This window comes from Metopolophium dirhodum, chromosome 2 (genome assembly GCF_019925205.1).
Source record: "Metopolophium dirhodum isolate CAU chromosome 2, ASM1992520v1, whole genome shotgun sequence".
Taxonomy (NCBI): domain Eukaryota; kingdom Metazoa; phylum Arthropoda; class Insecta; order Hemiptera; family Aphididae; genus Metopolophium; species Metopolophium dirhodum.
In genome coordinates, this window is record NC_083561.1 from 25,690,073 (window position 1) to 25,710,139 (window position 20,067).

The 20,067-nt window shown below is 31.5% G+C and overlaps 2 protein-coding genes across 4 annotated transcripts in view; one reads left to right on the top strand and one right to left on the bottom strand.

The window, feature by feature from the left end:
* Positions 1–11,187, top strand: part of LOC132938019 (melatonin receptor type 1A-like) — a 131,937-nt gene extending 120,750 nt beyond the window's left edge. For both annotated transcript variants that reach the window (XM_061004671.1, XM_061004672.1), the window contains one exon: positions 4,513–11,187. In XM_061004671.1, coding sequence (XP_060860654.1) covers positions 4,513–5,151 — 639 coding nt within the window. In that variant the 3' untranslated portion in view covers positions 5,152–11,187. The remainder of the gene's footprint in view (positions 1–4,512) is intronic.
* Positions 11,188–12,186: 999 nt separating this feature from the next.
* On the bottom strand, positions 12,187–17,420 carry LOC132938020 (queuine tRNA-ribosyltransferase catalytic subunit). Of its 2 annotated transcripts, XM_061004674.1 has the most exons (3): positions 17,302–17,420; positions 17,135–17,217; positions 12,187–15,276 (listed from the first exon to the last, which is right to left on the bottom strand). In XM_061004674.1, exon 3 carries the CDS (start codon positions 15,226–15,228, stop codon positions 14,050–14,052), a length of 1,179 nt encoding a protein of 392 aa, XP_060860657.1. In that variant the 5' UTR covers positions 15,229–15,276; positions 17,135–17,217; positions 17,302–17,420; the 3' UTR covers positions 12,187–14,049. The 2 variants fall into 2 exon arrangements, with proteins under 2 accessions (XP_060860657.1, XP_060860656.1); XM_061004673.1 differs by having other exon boundaries at positions 17,135–17,391.
* Positions 17,421–20,067: the final 2,647 nt, after the last annotated feature.

Here is a 20,067-nt window from a genome sequence, read left to right on the forward strand (position 1 = left end):
TATAACAACACCAGATCGTACGAGAGGACTTACATTCGAGGACAAGACTAATAACATTATATACAGGGTGATTCACCGAATATGCTCACCCCTGTTTTTTCCTTAAATAATGAAATTCTGACTTTTTAAATATTTACTTAGGTGTTTAAAGATAATGCATATTTTTTCAAATTTTCAAATTGTTTTCTTCTACTTAAAGAGAGCCCTGCGACGATACAAACTTCTATTTTTCAAACGAGAACCTCCCTTCTTTTATTACTGTAATTTTTTTGAAAATATTTATGTACTTAATTCAAAATCCGAACTATTAGTTTCTCAGTTTTAAAAGTTTTATTCTAAAAATAATAATCATTAAAAGTGATTTTACAAAAATATAAAATAGACGTAATATTGGATCTAGTATTTATTATACTTAGACCATTTTTACAAATGATTAATGTTGGTACATGAATATTAATCACCATAGCCTCATTTCTTCCAAACCCATTATTATAGACCTATTATCCAAAGTACACAAAGTTAAATAACTCATAAACGAATTTAGTACAAATTTTGATTCTGATACGTCAACATTTTCTAAAAATGGTCCGGTCAAATAATATAATTTTCAATCAAAAAGGTGGTTCTCATATGAAAGTTGGAAGTTTGTGTCACCAGATACCAGGACAGGACGGGTACCTAGTACAAGAAAATTCAAGGATTTAAGGAAATAGTCTGAGAATTAAAATTTCCGAAAGTCAGGATTTGAATAATTTCATTATTAAAGGGAAATATGGTGGTGTGCATGCTTGATGAATCACACTGTATATAGCATCTTCTCTGTGGTCAGTCGTCGTGAATTCGATCGCGGTTAACGTCATAATCAAGGCTGTGAATTTAATTCATTGGGTACTATATAGCTCATCATTATTATTTTGTTTTTTGCAACGTTGTAGAAGGAATTAAGTTCGATTAAGATATATGACTATAGTTATACTTACATAAATTAACATAGGCAATAAATTAATACATATAAAATAAATAATAATACATTTGTTTTAACTAATTATATCATAATGTTCGAAATCAGTGGCGTACGCTGGATTTTTCAATTGGTAGAGTAGGGGGCTTAAAATTAAAAATTAAATTTTATTTTTATTTGATCCAGACAAATAATTTTAGACGTTTGGATGATATATTAGGTCAGGTCATCAACTTTGGTGGAGGTTTTTGGTAGAAAATTAGATTTAGTTAGTACTTTTGGGAGGTTAAAATTGAAAAATCTTAATATTTTTTTAAATAATCGAGAAAAAATGAGATTTTGTTAAAATTGTAATTTTTTTATTAAAACAGTTGTTTGGCAACCTTAGTTAGACCAACATCGTTTGGATGGTCGTTTTTAGTTTTTTTTTTAAATGTCGATAAAAAATTATGTAGGTATCTGTAATAAATTTATAATTTTGTATTTTTGTGCTACAATTAATAAATTCTTAATATTATAAACAATCATTATTAATTAAGTCAACAAAATGAATATCAAATAATCAACAAATAATCGAACACTTAATAATCTAATACATAGGTGGTAACATATAATATAGGTACTCAATGATACGATAACCGCTACGATGGTACAAATTACATGTATTTATTTAGAGCGAATCTCAATCTCCCAAATTTATATTTAAAAGCAAATACAATTTTAAACTTTTAAAGTTATAGCAAATTGATTAAAAATGGTTATACCAAGCATATGCGCAATTTGGGGGGTTTAGGGGATGGCTTAGCCCCCTAGTTTTATTTAAACCCCCTTAAGTTTTTAAATATATTAATTCTTAAATCCACCTATTAAAAAAATTATGCGGGTCTGTATTGATTTTATAAATTTAGCCCCCCTCCCAAATCAGTTGTCCAAATTGCACCTATGATACCAAGGTCATGAGTGTAAGATGAAATAGGTAAAAACCGAGTACATCTAGCTCTATTCTAAACTTATATTTTTCGTTTTTTTATATTTCTATTTGTTATAGCTATTATTATGTGCATATAGTATCATCATAAAGATAATATTATTATAAGACTATTAATATAATACAATTTAAAATCTCTGCGAGCCTAATAATTGATTCATTCCGGCGCAGTCTATATAACTTCTATATTGATATTAACGTGCACGCATGCACATCATTCTTATGTATCCGCTTATTATATTATTGTTATGTAAAGTTTTATCGACGTTTTCGTGACGCCTGCAAACGGTTTTTACCTATATAATAATACATAATATTATTTGATATGATATATGTCACACACAGACGTGCGCAATACGGATAAGAGGTTTTAAGGCACTGATGTAATAATAGGTGGAACGAACATGTGTATGCTATAAATGCAATAATAATAATAATATAATATGTGTTTCCGCGAGTTTATAGATTCTATACTAAATTTCGTGACAAGACGGCAATCGCAGCAAACTCAGTGACGTGCATACTATCTATATATAATATACCTAGGTAGGCAGTGGTGGATCCAAGGCTTAATTTTAGGAGAGGCATGGGGGGGGGGCAGAAGAACAAAAAACTCCAAAATTGGCTACAAAATTGGCTAAACACAAAATTTTCAATTTCATTACCAAAAATGTGGTATATAATATTACTCCAGAGGTCTATAATGTATAATACACACACGATAGTAAGTAGTAACATCTGACTTTCAAATCCATAGACTTCCATCACAAGCTGTGCTTCGCTTTTATTTTTTCAATGACGGTATGGCAACATTCAGTACGGTTTTACCAGAAGACAAAATTTATGTCATCATAGACGTATTATACTGGCTGTATAGTATAGGAAACACGTGAGTGGGACGAATATTCCAACACACAAGTTGGTTAGGGTGCACCGAAAGGAGTTTCAAAATTCAAAATATTAATAGATTTTCTCATTCACTCCATCGGCCAGTGCCAACAAAAGCGCACACGAGTTGTCGAACACAAAGTCCAATGCCTGCATTTCGTTATAAAATATTGTTATTTTTTATAATTAAAAACTGAGTAACATAAAAAGTCGTTTTGTATATTGATGGAAAACGAACTATTATAATATATAAGCCTGACACCGGAAATTAACTGAGGTCTTATTTTTATGAGGCGAACGTGAACGTAAATTTTGAATACCTATTTTATAATCAACCCGACAGCTCCTACTATTTGAGTTCGTGCAATTATCGGGTAATTTTGAGAATGTAAAAAATGCAAAATGTATACGCATACAAATTTTCCAAAATGTTTAAAAGTGTATAATATAATATATCTTCCTCTCCTCCCCACCAACACCATTGAGTTTGACTCTAACGCACAGTAACTGTCTTTCAAAAAGGACGTTTTTTCACATGGGTTGTCACCGTCTAACAAATACGTAAAACGTATTATCAAATTTGTGTTCAGTAGAACAAATTCTAGGCTATACCTTTAATATTAGAGTGAATTGACAATTGACCAATTATCTAACTAAAAAAGGTAAGAAAAATTCTTATAAGTATAGGATCATTAGCTTAAATCTATGTTTGTAGAAACGTTCGTTTTTTTAAAAAATTTAAATAAGTTGGTGTAAAATATTACAGTTTAAAAATGCTCACGGAATTCGTTTAAAAATTGAACTTTCGTAAAAAAAAACCCGAGTATAAACACAGATGAGATAATAATTAATAATTGTATTACATTTAAGTTTTATGGTATATTATGCCATACATTTACCCTAATAATATTATAAAGCTTACTACTAGAAATTGATTTTGCCGAACGCATATTTTCAATGTCTGTGTATACGTCTGTGTGAGTTTGTGATGCGATCAAACGTGATGCGCAGTGGCGGATTTAAGGGGGGCGGAGCCCCTCTCCATTTACCTAGCATCTAGGTAAATAAATTGGGCCGTTTTTTAAATATTTGTGTCGTAATACTTGGAAAAGGGAATTTCTTTTAATTTCATAGGTACCTACGTATTACGAAATAAATAACTAAGTTAATTAATCAAGTCTTGACTATAATTTTATCGTCAATAAAAGACCGTAACGATTAAATCTATGGTGATCGTCCCGAATAGTCTCACCTGTAATGTACTTATCATGGGCGTGCTCACGGAAGGATTCATGGAGTTCAATGTTGAATATCAAACGACATCACCACAAGGATAACCTATTATATTCTTCATAATTAATAATACAAAACTGTACACTAAAATATTTTTTATTAATAATATGTATTATATATAGGTAATATTTTAAAAACATTTTCGCCCCCATCACTAAAAAAACAAAATTCTAGATCCGCCGCTGGTGATGCGTCCGCCGTCTTCACAATTATTGTATTATAATTAGATCAAGTATATATTATTATATTATACTAATTGGCCATTAAGTGCCTAGTGCCTAGGTACCACGAATAAATTATAGACAGAGACTTTGGACAAGTAAAATTAATTATTGTACATACAACTTTAACGTTTATATAATTACATACTGCCGTGTTGCAGATAAGCCGCATCGTTCCGACACAGGCGCTGGCGGCCGGTGCCATTGTGCTGGCGCCACTGCTCATCACGGCCGGGCTGTACATGCGCATCACGTACCAGGTGCACGTGGCCCGGCTGAACCCGAGCTTCAAGCCGCCGCTGGCGTTCAACTGGGACTACTCGCTGATGCTGGCCAACGCGTACAGCTTCGTCATGTTCGTCGTGTTCTGGGCGCCGTTCGCCATCGTCCTGGCGCTGGCCACCGTCCAGCGGCTGCAGTCCGCCCAGGTGTTCTACAACCTCGCGTGGCTGGCACTCAGCAAGTCCTGCTTCAACAACCTGGTGTACTGCGCCGGCAACCGGCACTTCCGCAACGCGTACGTCAACCTGTTCCACTACTGCTGCTGCAAGACGACGGTGACGTTCTCGCGACGGGCCCGCGACGGCGCCACCCGCCCGTCCGGTGACGTCCGCGTCCACATCATACCCGGCTACAACATGTACTCGTACACCAGCCCCACCAGGTCGCGGGAGTCGGGGTCGTGTCCGCTGCAGGGTCGGCCGCGGGCCAGGGCCAACGGTGGCGGCGGCGGTCTCGGCTGCGGCGGTGGTGGTGGCGGCAGTGGCGGCGGCGGTGGTCGTGACGTGTACGAGTTGTAAGCAGTACGATGATAATAATATGATACTTGTCCGGCGCTTATACCTTCGCCCCGAACACGCATTAGATGACTACGTTATTATTATTATTATTTATTATTTATTATTATTTAATATTATTATTATTATTATTATTATTACCTACGTGTGCGATTTATATTTATGCGCACGAGTTTTTCTTCCCTCGTATTATATATGCACAATATACACAACATTACATAATATACCTACTCTCCAAAAAAGCGCGTTCGCAGTATTTCTACGCACGCGTTACTACTCACATTACCTCCTATAACTATATTAATATGTAGGTAATTATAGGACCCAATAAATTATAGCCTAATATATATATAGCCACTACCGCCAAAATGTTTAATATTGACTTTAAGGTAGAAACTAAGTTTTCGATTTGTCGCGTGTACCTATGTTATGTTATAAAAAAGAAATCCCATATTATCGATTCGTATAATATGATAATAATAATAATAATAATAATAATAATAATATATTATAGTTGGGGAATAGGAATATTATGGTCGGGAAAGTAGGGCGACGAGTGTATACGCGCACGTCAATATCTACCTATATAATATACGTCAAATATATAATATAGAGACGTGTGTTTTAGCTGCCAACGTGGACGAGTATGCTACTCGTATGTAGACCGATTAATCCATCGATCAGACGTTATAATACAGTGAAACCTCTAAAAACCGGACACTCTCGGTCGCTGAAATATTGCCCACTATTCTGGGGTGTCCGCTATTCGAAACGTTCAGTTTATAGAAAGTTTGTAGTTTGTTGCAGCCAAAAAAAACATCCACTTTTTGAAAGTGTCCGTTAGGGGAGGTTTCATTGTATCACATTATAGTACAACAGACAAGCCCTCCGATCTTTTGGGGCCGCTCCTTTTTCTACCGATCGTCGACTGCACCAACAGTACAATATCCTATCCGCTCCACCCCGCGCATTATTGTACCTACGCGTCGCGAGTACAGCGCAGTCGCTTCGTGTAATATCTATGTATGATAATTATTTATAATAATAAATTATTTCATTCTCTCGTCGTCGACCTGTACTCCAAGTGTTATTATACGAATACGCGGGCGGTAAGCAGCAGTGTCAGCTAGGGTGGGGGGAGGGGGAGAGAGGTGACAAAAATAGAGCCATCCGTCATCGAGCAAAACGGTGCGCATCACACGCCACCGCCGCCGCCGCCGCACGTGTCAATACGACGTCATAATTGTATACGCGTATAGTAATAATGACGGCAGTAATAGTATGCAATGCGGCGCGATAAAGTCGACTTTCGACGGCCATAATAATATTATATACCTACGGTTTGGCTCGGGCGCCCGGAGCGGCGCGCACTTTAGTGAAACACGAAACTCGCGGCGACGGATTTAGAAATAAATTATTTTTTTCTCCTCGCGCGCACGTTGTTTCAGTAGACCATAGTGTACCCATATAGATCCTAAACAAGACGGCGGCGGCGCGGCGGCGATAACGACCGATGTGGCGGCAAAAGACTTTTTCGCTCGCGTTTTTTACATTAGTCATATTAAAAATTTGTAGTCAATCCATCCACTCGTCCCGCGTTCAGTGCACTACTCTGTAAACTCGCACTCGTGATCCGTCAAAATAATTACCACGAGGTGGTGATTGGAGGGGGGGAAGGTAAATGGCATTCAAGGGCACGGTCTAAAGCGCGCACCACCGAGCTCGTCTTCTCGATCCGACTGCAGCGTCGACGCGTCGTTATGTCGGTATCGTTGGTCGTGAGCTTGATGTGTATTGATATAAATTTACTCGAAAATAACGTCCAAATCACGGTTATCTACACCGCGATGTAGTAGTTATAACCGTGGTCCTGATCCTCGTACCGACTATACCGACTCGTACGCGCAACTATGATATAATTATGTAATTACGGCAAATTCCGTCTATCGTATTTTATTTTATTTTATTTTTCAACATTAATTATCCCTCCCGCCGTCCGTACTTACATTCCGACGCGGAACTCGCCCGCGGTGCTCCGCGTATATACAGGAAACCAATGCATTCCATCGTTGATTTATAATAATATATTGTATATAAGCATGTATATAATATATATATATTATATATATTATATACTATACCCGTCCACTGTCCCGAGCCAAACAAGCGTTGTCAATTATATAATACCTATATGTATATACAGTATATATTATATATTTATTAAACTATTTATAGCCTATATGGCACGTCTTATATATATATATATTATATATTATACACATAGATACTTAGGTACAGTTACGCTGAAAGTGTATACCGCGCAGTGTGTTTGTTTCGTATCGGATCGAAGGAGGCGACATTTTATTATACGTTTTGAAATTTAAAAAAATAAACTAAAAAACGGCAAGTCTTATATTATATTATCATTATTAATGTTATCATAATATAGTATACCTAGCATAATATGTATTATTATTGTTCGGTGACAATTATAATATTATATTAAAATATAACAATATGTACTTACGATTAAAATACGGAGTGCGATAATAACATATGCCGTCTTCGTTTCGATTGTAGTCTTATAATTAATAAAACATATTATTATGTTTCAATGTTTGGTAACTGGTATATAATATAGGTAGGTATCTAAACGTTAGTCTTTTAACTTTTTTATTATTATTCTAGCTTATAAGTCTTGCACCTCCGCTGACGACTCGTATAATAGCCATTGCCCAATAGTGCACTTCATGTTTGTACGTATACAGCCTATTTTTTTTTATTAAAACTATAAAGTTAAAATATAGATGGTATATTGTTAATTTTATTATTAAATGTTAGATGAATTCGTGTGATCGACGTTTCATTCACAGTTACACCAGCTGACCAGCTGACACCGTCGGTCCGTGATCGGCGGTAAATTGTGTAAGATTTGGATTTATATATTAAGTACAAACTATATGTTAGGTACATGCGCAATCCCACCGGATGAACCGAAGTCTGGTCAATTGGCAAAACGATAATCACGAGTCGGTCGGTTTAGACTGAAGTGTTGTGGCTTGGAATTGTGTGTGTGTGCCAATTTCAGAAAATTCAACAGTGTAAAATCTCATTAGAAAATAAATCCCAAAACTGCTTCATTTCATTTCTTCCACCCAATCCACCCCCGCCGCCCGTGTAAAACGCACTGCAGCAGTAATGCAACGGTGTGATAATAATAATTATATTTATTACGTTCGTTTACAATATTATCATGATTTATAATACGTTAATGAATAAAATTTGAAATTTGGATTTAGGGACCACCCGCGACCACTGGATACAGGATTCCATCCCCGACACATATTATATTATACACTATACAGGCGTTATTACTGCGCACGGCCTGTAATAATTATTGTGATCAGTGGTCGCTATATAATATATTTTTTCGATTTAGATAAAGTGTATGCGTATACCTATTAGTACGTGATATGATTTTTAATTGCTTCAATGTTTGTATTCGGCATTTCCGCACACATATAGCCACGATTTTAGGAAAACAATAGTGGTTTGACGTCCACCGATGCAAATATAACGCGACGTTTCATTTGTTCGTATTCATATTATTATAATATATTATGAATGTTATTAAATTATTCAAATCGTTATAAGCGACAGAGTTTCCGACCATATATTATATAGGTAGGTACCATTAATATTTATATATAATATTATATACATAAACAATATTATGTAGCATTAAATATGTATCACATATTCGTTGGCATTATATAGGTATATAGGTGGGTAGTAGGTATATAATATGTATAGGTACACTCGGAAATGTCATGGTAATAATAATTAACATAAAAACCTGAAACACAAAAGGCTCTTGTTCACAACTACTCCCATTGATGGTATTATTCTGTATACACGACGTATATTATATTACCTATATTGTTTTATGGTCGTTTTGAATTTTGATTGTTCACTTTGACTGTGCGATAATATTGTTATTCGTCAAATGGCTGTTTTTCTTCTCCAATAATATTATTCCCAGATATATAATATAATAATACATCTCACCGGCACGATAAGGTTTTTTTGTTTTGAAGTTAGGTAGGTATTTATATTTCTATAATTTATTTGGAATTTAAATGAAATACAAAACATGAACGGGAACTCACGTCTTCCAAAAGTATCCGAAAAATCTCGACGACCCGTAAAAACGTATAATATAATTGGTTCGTAAAAAAAATTGAGAATTTTCTGTTTGATAAAAAAAAACAAATCGTAATAATGTTACGTAGGTACCTACCTACCTAACATTATGAAAATTATTAATTGTCTATACTGGCCTACTATCTATTATTCACTTTTGTAATCCACCACGATTAAAACGAATTTCCTCTTTTGAGTACCTATACTAAGTACTATAGGTATCGTGAAAAATGCCTACTCATATAGATAAATGTAGATAACCTACATCTGAACCCTCTAACAACTTTTAAAAAATACTAGTTAAAGGTAGCTGTTTTTAGATTCTTGACTTGTAAATATGATTGGCACCTGAAGGAGTATAAATTATAAACATAAGTATTAAGTATAAAGTTGAGGCACACCCTAATAAAGTAATAAATACCATGCATTGCTAATTGCTGTGCATTTTTTTTATTTGCTATTCAAATTATTATTCAACTTGCACTCTTCAGAGACGTACCTCTCTACTTTGCCAAAAACGTCAAAAACTCTGCAGCGTCCAATTTGAAACGGTAATGGTTGACGTACTTTTAACGCACCTAACAATTGAAATTATTATTGTCTTACTTATCTATTGACTCTTATTGTACGTTGTATGCATTGTAGTTTACATTATTATCGTACATTTACACTTTAGCGTGCACAACTCATCGTCGTAAAACCTTTTGAAACACAACACATTATTATTATATAGGTATACCTACGCGTGGAGTTGCTATTAGTAGGTACCTAAATATGGTGACCTTCTTGGTTTCTTCTATTATACAAGTGACACTTATTAAAGGATTTGCAAAAGATGACTCAGAATGACAAAATATGAATTTCTACAGTCGTTCAGAAGTCACATAGTAGCGAGAACTGGAGGGACAAGCATTTTATTTAAAAACTGAGTATATAATACTTAATACTTACCTACCTACCTGCCTACTACCTACCTACCACCAACCTCTATTAAATAAAAGTGTGTGCGCCTATTTGTACAGTTGTTGTACAGCTGCCACCTGTCTATATAATATGTATTTGTTCGGTTTTACGTCGATTGAATGGAAATATAGCATCATATTCATATATAAAGTGAGTTTCGTTATAATATATTTAGAGGGACTTTTTAAAACCATAATAATCGATTGTGCTACACAATGAGCGGGTTACGTGTAATCGGCGTTGTTAACAAGTTACCTAAAAGGTACAGTTCCATTATAAATAAATATATTATATAAATTGTGTGTAAATATGCTTAACACTTGAAAAAACATGCGTACCTATTTCAAAGACGTGTAACATAAAATTGTTCTGTTTTCAGAACGTTAGGTACCTAGGTATTTATTTTCAAAACATACTGTAAAAATACTCAAAAAAATTATGAACAAAATGTCTTCAAATGTAATTATTATATTTATATTATATACCTTATACCTACCTAACTACATAGACACATAATAATATTTTACTAACTATAGTAAGGTACCTTTTATATATCATATTTATATGTATACAATCCCATCATCAGTTGTGTTATTGACTTAGGCAACAAAATTATATTATGTACTTACTTTTATCTGTGTGTGTGTGTGTGTGTGTGTGTTGTAAAAATTATGAATATCACAGGCAACACGCTGTGACCAGTTGTAATTTTAACTTTTAAGTACCTACCTAGAATAACATTAACATACAATAATATTATATTTATGTATGACTATATATTATTTTATATACCTAAGTAAGATTTATAATGTATTAAATATTGTCATAACAAATTAAACTACAAGCGCATATAATATATAATATTTAAAATTATATACCTATTATTATTATGTCTAAACCCTAAACCATATTTTATTAATTAAAAATATTACCAATCTATGAAATTAACATGTATTGCTGTACATACCAAACTTATAAAAATAATCGTATAACATTATATGGTGTACCTATACCTTTTTTTTAATGTAGGTATCTATTTCATACATATTATAGTTACCTACTTCGTACTTAAACTTAACTAGGTTGGTACCTACTATTAATTATAATTGTTTAAATATTTAAGTCTTAGCATGCATTATACAAATTACCTACCTTCAGGCGGGGATTTTAAATTGATTATCAATCCTATCTAAACTATATAATGAAACAACTAATTTAAGACTAAATGTTGTGTCAATTTTGATTTGTATAGTAATTTTTGAAAATTTTTAGGTACATATATCTATAAAATATATAGACCTGACCCCTATAATATATAATACACTGCATCGGTTTGTTGCAAAATTAAACAAAACATATTCTTTTCAAAATATATACCTATGCTTTTTGAGTGAACCTTCCGTTGTAGGTACCTATAATATAATTAGGCGTTGTACTATATAATCATATAAATTAATAATATAATTATGACATGGTTGATATTTATTTTTCTTATCCCGATAGCCTTGTGCCTACGTTATTCAATTTCACTTGCAATGATTAATATAAATATATCATAATATCATATTATATGTATCTATCGCTCTAATTTCACAATTATTTAACAACATTTTAAAATATTTAATTCAAATTTAATTTATAACATATCATTTGCGTTCAGATTTACTCGCAGCAGGTTACATTTTGTTTTGTAATAACGGAATATAAGAAAATATATATGTATTAAACGTCGTTAACAAAAAAATCTCGTGAAATAATAATGGGACCACAATATTTTTTCTACTGGCAATTTTCAACAACGGGTAAACAACATCTTGAAAAATTGTTTTTTTTTTTAATATTATTCATTTTGAAAATTGGAAGTTATACACGTATTGTAAATCTAAATCTGTGATACAATAGAAAGGGACGATTTTTGAAATTGACAACCTTGCTTTAAAAGGGTAATTATTTTTAATGATTTAATTTCTTAAACTTTTAACGTCATGCTGTCAAACACATAAACATGTTTTGCAATAAACATATTTGTTTCGCTCAAACATCGTACTATTCACTATTAAAAAGTCATTGACAATTAGGTAGGTATATTTAGTAATTTTAATAGTATATCAGTAACATGCATCATAGTTCAAAAAATAAAATATAACTGAATAGGTAGGTATAATTCAGAAAAAGCTTAAAATAACACATGATTTTGAAATATTTCTACAATTCAAGTAAGTTAATAACCAAAGTCCAAAATTATTAAATTATATTTAAAACTATGGATGTCAACGTACATTTAAAACAAAAACACTCAAATTATATTTCAGTAAAACTGTGATTACATATAATTTGTATAAATATTTTATATCATTGACCATTGTTCAATATTATATATTTTGTTTATCATCAGGTAGGTATAATAATAATGTATTATTATAATTTGTAAGTATGTTTTTCCACATAGAAAATGTTATTATTTCTGTTCTTAAAATACAACTCGTAATGTCTAAATTTTTTGTATGTCAATAATGCATATTAGTTGTAAGCAGACAAAAAAAAAATTGTAATTTTATACTAAATATTTTGTGTGCTTAGAACTTAGTAAACAAAAACTTAAAACAGTAATATAAGAAAACCATTGTCTATTTCACCTATGACTTATATGCATAGGTACAACATTATATTATAACAACAATTAATATCCTAATATAAGGTGCTTTTTTTTGTGTATAACTAACATTATGCCTGTTTAATATTAATCCATAATAATACAGATACTTGAATATTTGATTTCTTTTATTTTTTTATTTAAACTGGGCTTAAACCTAGTTTTATAAATCCACCTAAGTTCATAACCAGCTGGGTAAATCTAGGTTTTTCATTTTTAACACCGTAACCATGATCAAAGTAATAGTGAATACCATAGTTGGTTTAACACCAGTTTACATTCTATTAACCAATATTAAATGCTACAACCAAGCCACATAACTCATGATTTAAAATTAACAAAATTAATTTTAAAGGTTTCAGGTTAGATTTTACTAACAGTTTTTTTAAATTGTTTGGTTTTGATCTTAACAGTTTATTTAGTTCTAAAATCTTATTTAAACTGATTTTTATGAATTTAGTTTCGGTTACAAAATTAGAAATGAAAAAATCTAAGTCTCACCTGATTGGTAATTAAGTGATTTCCAAAAACTGGCTTTAAGCCTTGTTTTGAACCAATAATTGATGTTTAACAGTGTATTGTAGAATTATACTACTTACAATTTACATATAGGATGGATAATTTAATGGGAGCGAACAATTGCTTTGTATTTCCGATACCCACATAAGGATTGATGAATAATGAAGTAAATTAAAGTAAATAACATATTAATAATTGGAATAGAGTTGGAGAATATTGTACATAGGTTTCAAAAGTTGTATTCCAATTATGTACAATTTAAATGTACAAGTTATTAGTATAATTAAAATTACTAAAAAATTGTATAAATGGTGGTTTTAATGTTAAATTCATAATTTAAATTTATTAAAGCAAATCCTAAAATAAAGTATTTTAAATTATAGTAAGTACCAACCTAACTTAATGTAATGTATATCTTTATAATTAAAAAATAAAAATAAAATTATATAATTTAATAGTTATTTGGTAGTTGTTGTGTCAATATTCAACCAATGAAAATTATGAATTCAAAATTCAAACAATGCTTTACAATTTGCAGAACTTTGTGCTTAAAATATACATTCTTATTTCAGTTCTATATTCACCGATTGTAATGCATCATGACACCACTGTGGATAATTCTTATCTGGGTATATATTTGTCATAAATTCCTGGACAAATTCAGGAAATTTGTTTACCTTAATGCTTTCTCTAATACCTTTCATCAATTGCATTTGATAATAAAGATTATGTATTGATAATAAATTGCAAGAAACAGCTTCTGTACCGACAATTTGATGTATATATGCTCGAGTATATGTCTTACATGTTGAACAACTACAATTTTTTTCAATTGGTTCAAAATCCATTCTGAACTTTTTATGTCTTAAACTAATCTGACCACTTGAAATTAACGCACAACCAAACCGAGCTGTTCTCGTTGGAAATACACAGTCAAACATGTCTGCTCCTAAAGCGCAACAAATTACTAAATCTACTGCAAATCCAACTCCCATCACGTACTTAGGTTTATCGCAAGGTAATATATTAGTAGATAGAATAACCATTTTCCAAAAATCTTCTTTATCTTCCCCACCAACGAGACCACCTATAGCATAACCATTTACTTTTCTTTCCAAATGTAAATTGGCACTTAACTTTCTTAAATTTTCTGAGAGACCTCCTTGGACAATTGGAAATATATTCTGTTCAGTAGGTCTTTCATGAGCACTTAAACAACGATCTAACCAACGTGTAGTCCTGTGAGTAGCTTCTTCCATTCTTTCACTGTCTTTTGAAGTAGTTGGTACGACGTCATCTAACTGCATTATTATATCTGCACCAATTGCATTTTGTATTTGAATAGACTTCTCTGGAGTTAACAAGCTTTTTGTACTATCATAAGGTGATTCAAAACTAACACCCTGTTCATTAATTTCAGCCATATGTAACAATGAGACCATTTGAAAGCCTCCAGAATCAGTAAGTAAAGCACGTTTCCAACCCATAAAATTATGAAGGCCTTTGGCTTTTTTTAATAATTCAACTCCAGGACGTAATCCCAAATGATATGTGTTTCCTAAAATAATTTGACAGTTCATATCTTCCAGCTGTTCTGGTAAAACAGATTTAATGGATCCTTTGGTACCAACAGGCATAAATACTGGCGTTTCCACTGTATAATGTGGTAATTTCATTAAACTAGAACGAGCTTTTGAGGTAGTGCAGGAGGCAATCACATCAAATTGCAAAGCTTTTCCCATCTTGATTTTTTTTAATAAATTTTGGTTTGAACCTATTCAAATAAATTTCTGAAATAAAAAAAAATACGATAAACATTACTATAAACATTAAATTATTGTGATTGGTAAGTCAGAGTCAAACGACTTATACATATTTTTATAAAATAAATTTAGTAAGCATTGAATAAAACGGAAATTATTTTAAATGTTAATATAAAATACATTATCACCATATTGTATTAAATACTTACAATATTAATAATTTGATATATCTATATTCAATCAATAGTAATATGAATAAGTAACTACATTATTATGCAACAAAGACCAATGCATAAAAGATGGACAAGTGGGTACTGCTCTGCTGTACAGTAGTTGTAAGGGATGTATTATATTTGAATACAATGATGAACCATTGTATACGAAAAACGATTCTGAGCGGTTAGTGTAGTCCTTATATTATTATTTTTTATTCGTTGCTATGGTGGTAAACAGAGTGTTAGAAATTAAAATCCCTTTTTTAGCAGTTTTTCGTAATTTGTCGGTAGTTTTTATCGATGCTTTCTGAACTACTTGAAATTTTCAATTTTGACCTCCCAAAAGTCATAACTAGGTTCACTTTTCTATCAGAAAAGATGCTGATCTCAAAAATCAAAGCATGTTTACTATCCAAAATGTTGCTGACAGACAGAAAAAAAAACCACACATCATTGTAAAACCAATACATTCTTTCGCTCCGCTCAGAATCTAATACACAAAACATTAATATTTTTACTATTTACCAGGAGCACCCCTAGAAAATAAGTTTAGCTGGTGAAATATGCAAGGTACATTTTTAACTTATTTTTTCAAAATGTGTTTAAAGGTGCTTACTTTGTAAGTGAAATAAAAATTGAATTTTTCAACAAAAAAATTTTAAATACAAATTAGGAAATAATTTATTTTTTATATGAATGATAAAATCCTCTCCCTCGCACAAACACAGGTAGCTAATAATTAAGCAAGTACTGATGACCAAAATATAATTGTTCCTTTATATTCAACGTAAAAAGAACATAACTACTAATAATAAAAAGAATTCAAAATAGAAGTTTTTGATATTTTCATTGAGGCTACCACCAAAATGTATAGAAATCCATTTTCTAATGTTTTGGTAAGTATAACTTCTAAAGTAAAGAACAGCAACATTTTGAAAAATGGGCAATGTATAACAGTATTTAAGCTGAAAATAGTTAGAGCAGAAAAAATCAAATATTCAGAAATAATTACTTGAAAGTTCTTTGATAATAAAATCGAAAGAAATTTAGAGAAAAGTGAGTTTACTGAGTAGGTATTTAAAATATTAAATATCATTGTGTAGTGTAGGTGTTATTGTAAATATGATCCCGGTGAGTGCATTGGCATCCACTGAACCCTACATGCGGTTTCCACTGATTTTTACTGATATTATATTATATTTTTTAATACAGTTTGAAACTCGGAAGTATTTTGAATAAAAATTCTTAACTCTAAAAACTTTAAGTTATTTCATAAAATAGAATTCGAAGCAAAATATTGTAAAATCATATTTGTTTTTGATTTGGTTTTAAAATATGAGAGTATATTTACAAAATATTAAAGATGATAATGTCAGCCACATTGTGATTCTCACTTTCTACGAAATAAATTACTATGCTTGTCATAAACGGTAAATTTGTTAATTAATTTTATTTCAAAAGTCCAAACAATACATTACAAATTGATTGTCAACTCGTATAAACATAGATTCAATCATCAAACACAACAGTGGTGACTCAGTGACTGGTGAGTACTTTTTAATAAGAAGCCTAAAACCTAATTTACCAAAAGCCATAGGTAATTATTAACATTTGCGTTTAGTTTAAAGATATTTTAACATAAACTAGGATATTATTAAAATAATACTTACATATGCAACCAAAAGCTCATTAGTAAATCGGTAGGTACAGAAAAAAAATGTAATTTAAGTAAAATGTTTTCATCGAATAATACCTGTAAATTATAGTTTGCGATGTAATAATACACGAGAAGTACTTATTACATTAGGAATATAAATTTTAAATGTAATTTTTTTACCGTTATACAACAATTTTGTATTTAACGACACAATGACTGTTACAGTCTACACTTCTACAGTCGATAATAAGTTGACTTCAAGCAAAGAAACAAAATATTATAATTTCTTATCATTAAACAACAACATTGATTGAAGTTATCAGTATCCGTCTATCTGTAACCACGCATGGATAACACGTGCGAAGTAACCGGTGCTGCTCGGCGTTCTGTGTTATTGGTATAATATTATTATATAGCCCTCAGGGCTAAGGTAATACAGACACACAGTTCATTGCATAGAATATAATTAATCGTCTACTGATCTACAAGATCCAAGGTTAATTATTTGTTTATATATTATCATATCACCTTAGAAAAGATCAACTGATTTCTAAATTTTGTTTGTTATTTTTTTTTTTAAATTTATCCATTTGGTTTTTTGGCTGTGTAATAACAGGGTAATGAATACACGGTACAACTGATACGATTGCCGCTACAGCTTATTGTAGGCCGGAGCATGGCCTGCTACTTTATATCACACCAATAATTGGATAGTTTATCATCGTGTACCTATACACAATACGTCAATACACTTGGGACAATTGCTTTGAAGTTAATTGCACGAATATCTTATTAAACCGATATTACACATTTACACTGTATATATAACAAATAATTATAGGTAAATATTATACCCGATCGCCGAATGTGAAATGCTATAACCCTATTATAATGCACGCATACAAATTTCGCTCAACGCTGCAGGTTATGAACTATAGTGATAATCTATAGTATAGAAAGAGAGAGAGAGAGAGAGAGCACGAGTTGCCTTATTGCGAGTTTTCCAGGACGTAAGAAATTTTCAATTTTAGAACGTGTAAACTTTTTGCGATGATTGTTCTATGCTTTCACGGACCCCCTACCATCAACACCAATTGGAAACCACTTGTCGTACCATGTACTATAGGTAGTAGTGGCATGGATTATGAATATTATTATGAGTATTCATAATCAATGGTAGTAGGTAAGGTAAACGGAAAAAAGTACCCGTTCTGGTAACAAAATACGGCCGTAAAAACATGATTTCGTACATCAAGTTTTCCTCAGCCCTTGTTAGTCGTAGAAAGTAGAAACACGATTCATTCACGAAAATAAACGTGAAAAGTTCTTCTTATTCTTAAAATCACATAAAAACATAATTATGCATTAAGGGGCCTCGCTACGGTCTTTATTTAAGGGGCAACATCTAATCTTGTCATAGCCGCCCGATATCTATGTGTTAGTCGTAAATGATTATTAGTGTGAGTGAAATTAAATGCGGGTATCCTCTCTCGTACGCGCATGCACATGTCAATAACTCGATAACCATATAAATTTCACTACACGAATTTTACACAAACATACAATTTTGTTTTGACAAAATTAAAGTTAGTTAACGTTGTCTGATTTTGATTCTGGAAAAAAATTTGAACTCAGCAGAAAATTGTCTGTAGATCGTACGAAACATTTTCCATTTTTAATATTAATTTTAGTATTAATTATGATTCGAAAAAGTTCATATTTTCAAGTTTTCAATTACAAGTTCACAATAATATGAAATTTAATTTTTACAAAGTGCTTCGTAGGATCTATAGACAATTTCTTGGCGAGTTCAGGTTTTTTTTCAGAATCAAAATCGGACAACGGTAATTAACTTTAATTTTGTCAATACTTTAGGTCTTTTCAGCTAAAATTGACGGCAGTAGCGAGCCCTTAAGAGCCTTGTATTACATTTTCAATCTTTTTTACCCAACAAAAACAATTTTATTGACATTCATAGAAAAAAAAAATAAAAAATATAATTAACATAATGTTCTTTTATTTCTTTTTAGCTTTTTATTGTTATTTTATATTTTTTGATATTCAAGTTGATTTTGTTTTATTTTCTATTGTCATATTATTAAAAATTAATAAAATAATGTTAAAAGCTATGTACCTACTAATTGAATTGCAATAACGTTATTTACGATAGTATAATTTGAACGTAATATTAATTATAAGTTCTAAACATATATTAGGGAGTAATGAATGTTTTTTGAGCTTGACGAGAAAAAATTTCTTAGGTTACGTACATATTTTTTTAGTGCGTATACCCATAAATATATTTATCAATACACCGATGCGTATCGGATAGAACGTTTGCAAAGTGTATGTTTCTTTGTTATGAAATTCTAAAACCAAAACAAATAAACAATCCATATTGACCACGATGGCCGTTTTCATTTATTCAAAGTAAGTTTTATTGGTGGTACTAAGTTTTTTACAGTTTTCGTATATAAATAATATAAATAATACATTAATAAGAGGGAAAAGGTAATAGGGGTTTAAACGCCCAAAACCCCTCCTGGCTACGCCACTGCAGTCTGCATCAAAATGATTAAAAAGCTACCAAACTACCAAAGTTCAAAAAATCAACCACATAAATGTGGCCTGCATAAATTATATTTTGAATGTTATAATATTATATAATAAATAATAATATCTTAGTGACTTAGTCTGTGATTTTGATATAAAGAAAAATACATTATTATTAATTATTTTTGCTATTATTATTACTAGTGTTATTATTGACATTGTTTGTTTGTTTCATTGCTTGATTAATTTACATTTTCCAGACGTGCACACACTGATTCTTATCAGGTACTATTTTGTTTACGAAGTTAGTTGTGGTGGTTGTGATTACTGATTATTACCATTGTAATTGGTGATTTTTATTTACCACGATTTAAGATAGTACTATCATCTATT

Bases quoted from the DNA above. Each gene is read 5' to 3' on its own strand.
- LOC132938020 (XM_061004674.1), bottom strand. From the start codon at position 15,228: ATGGGAAAAGCTTTGCAATTTGATGTGATTGCCTCCTGCACTACCTCA.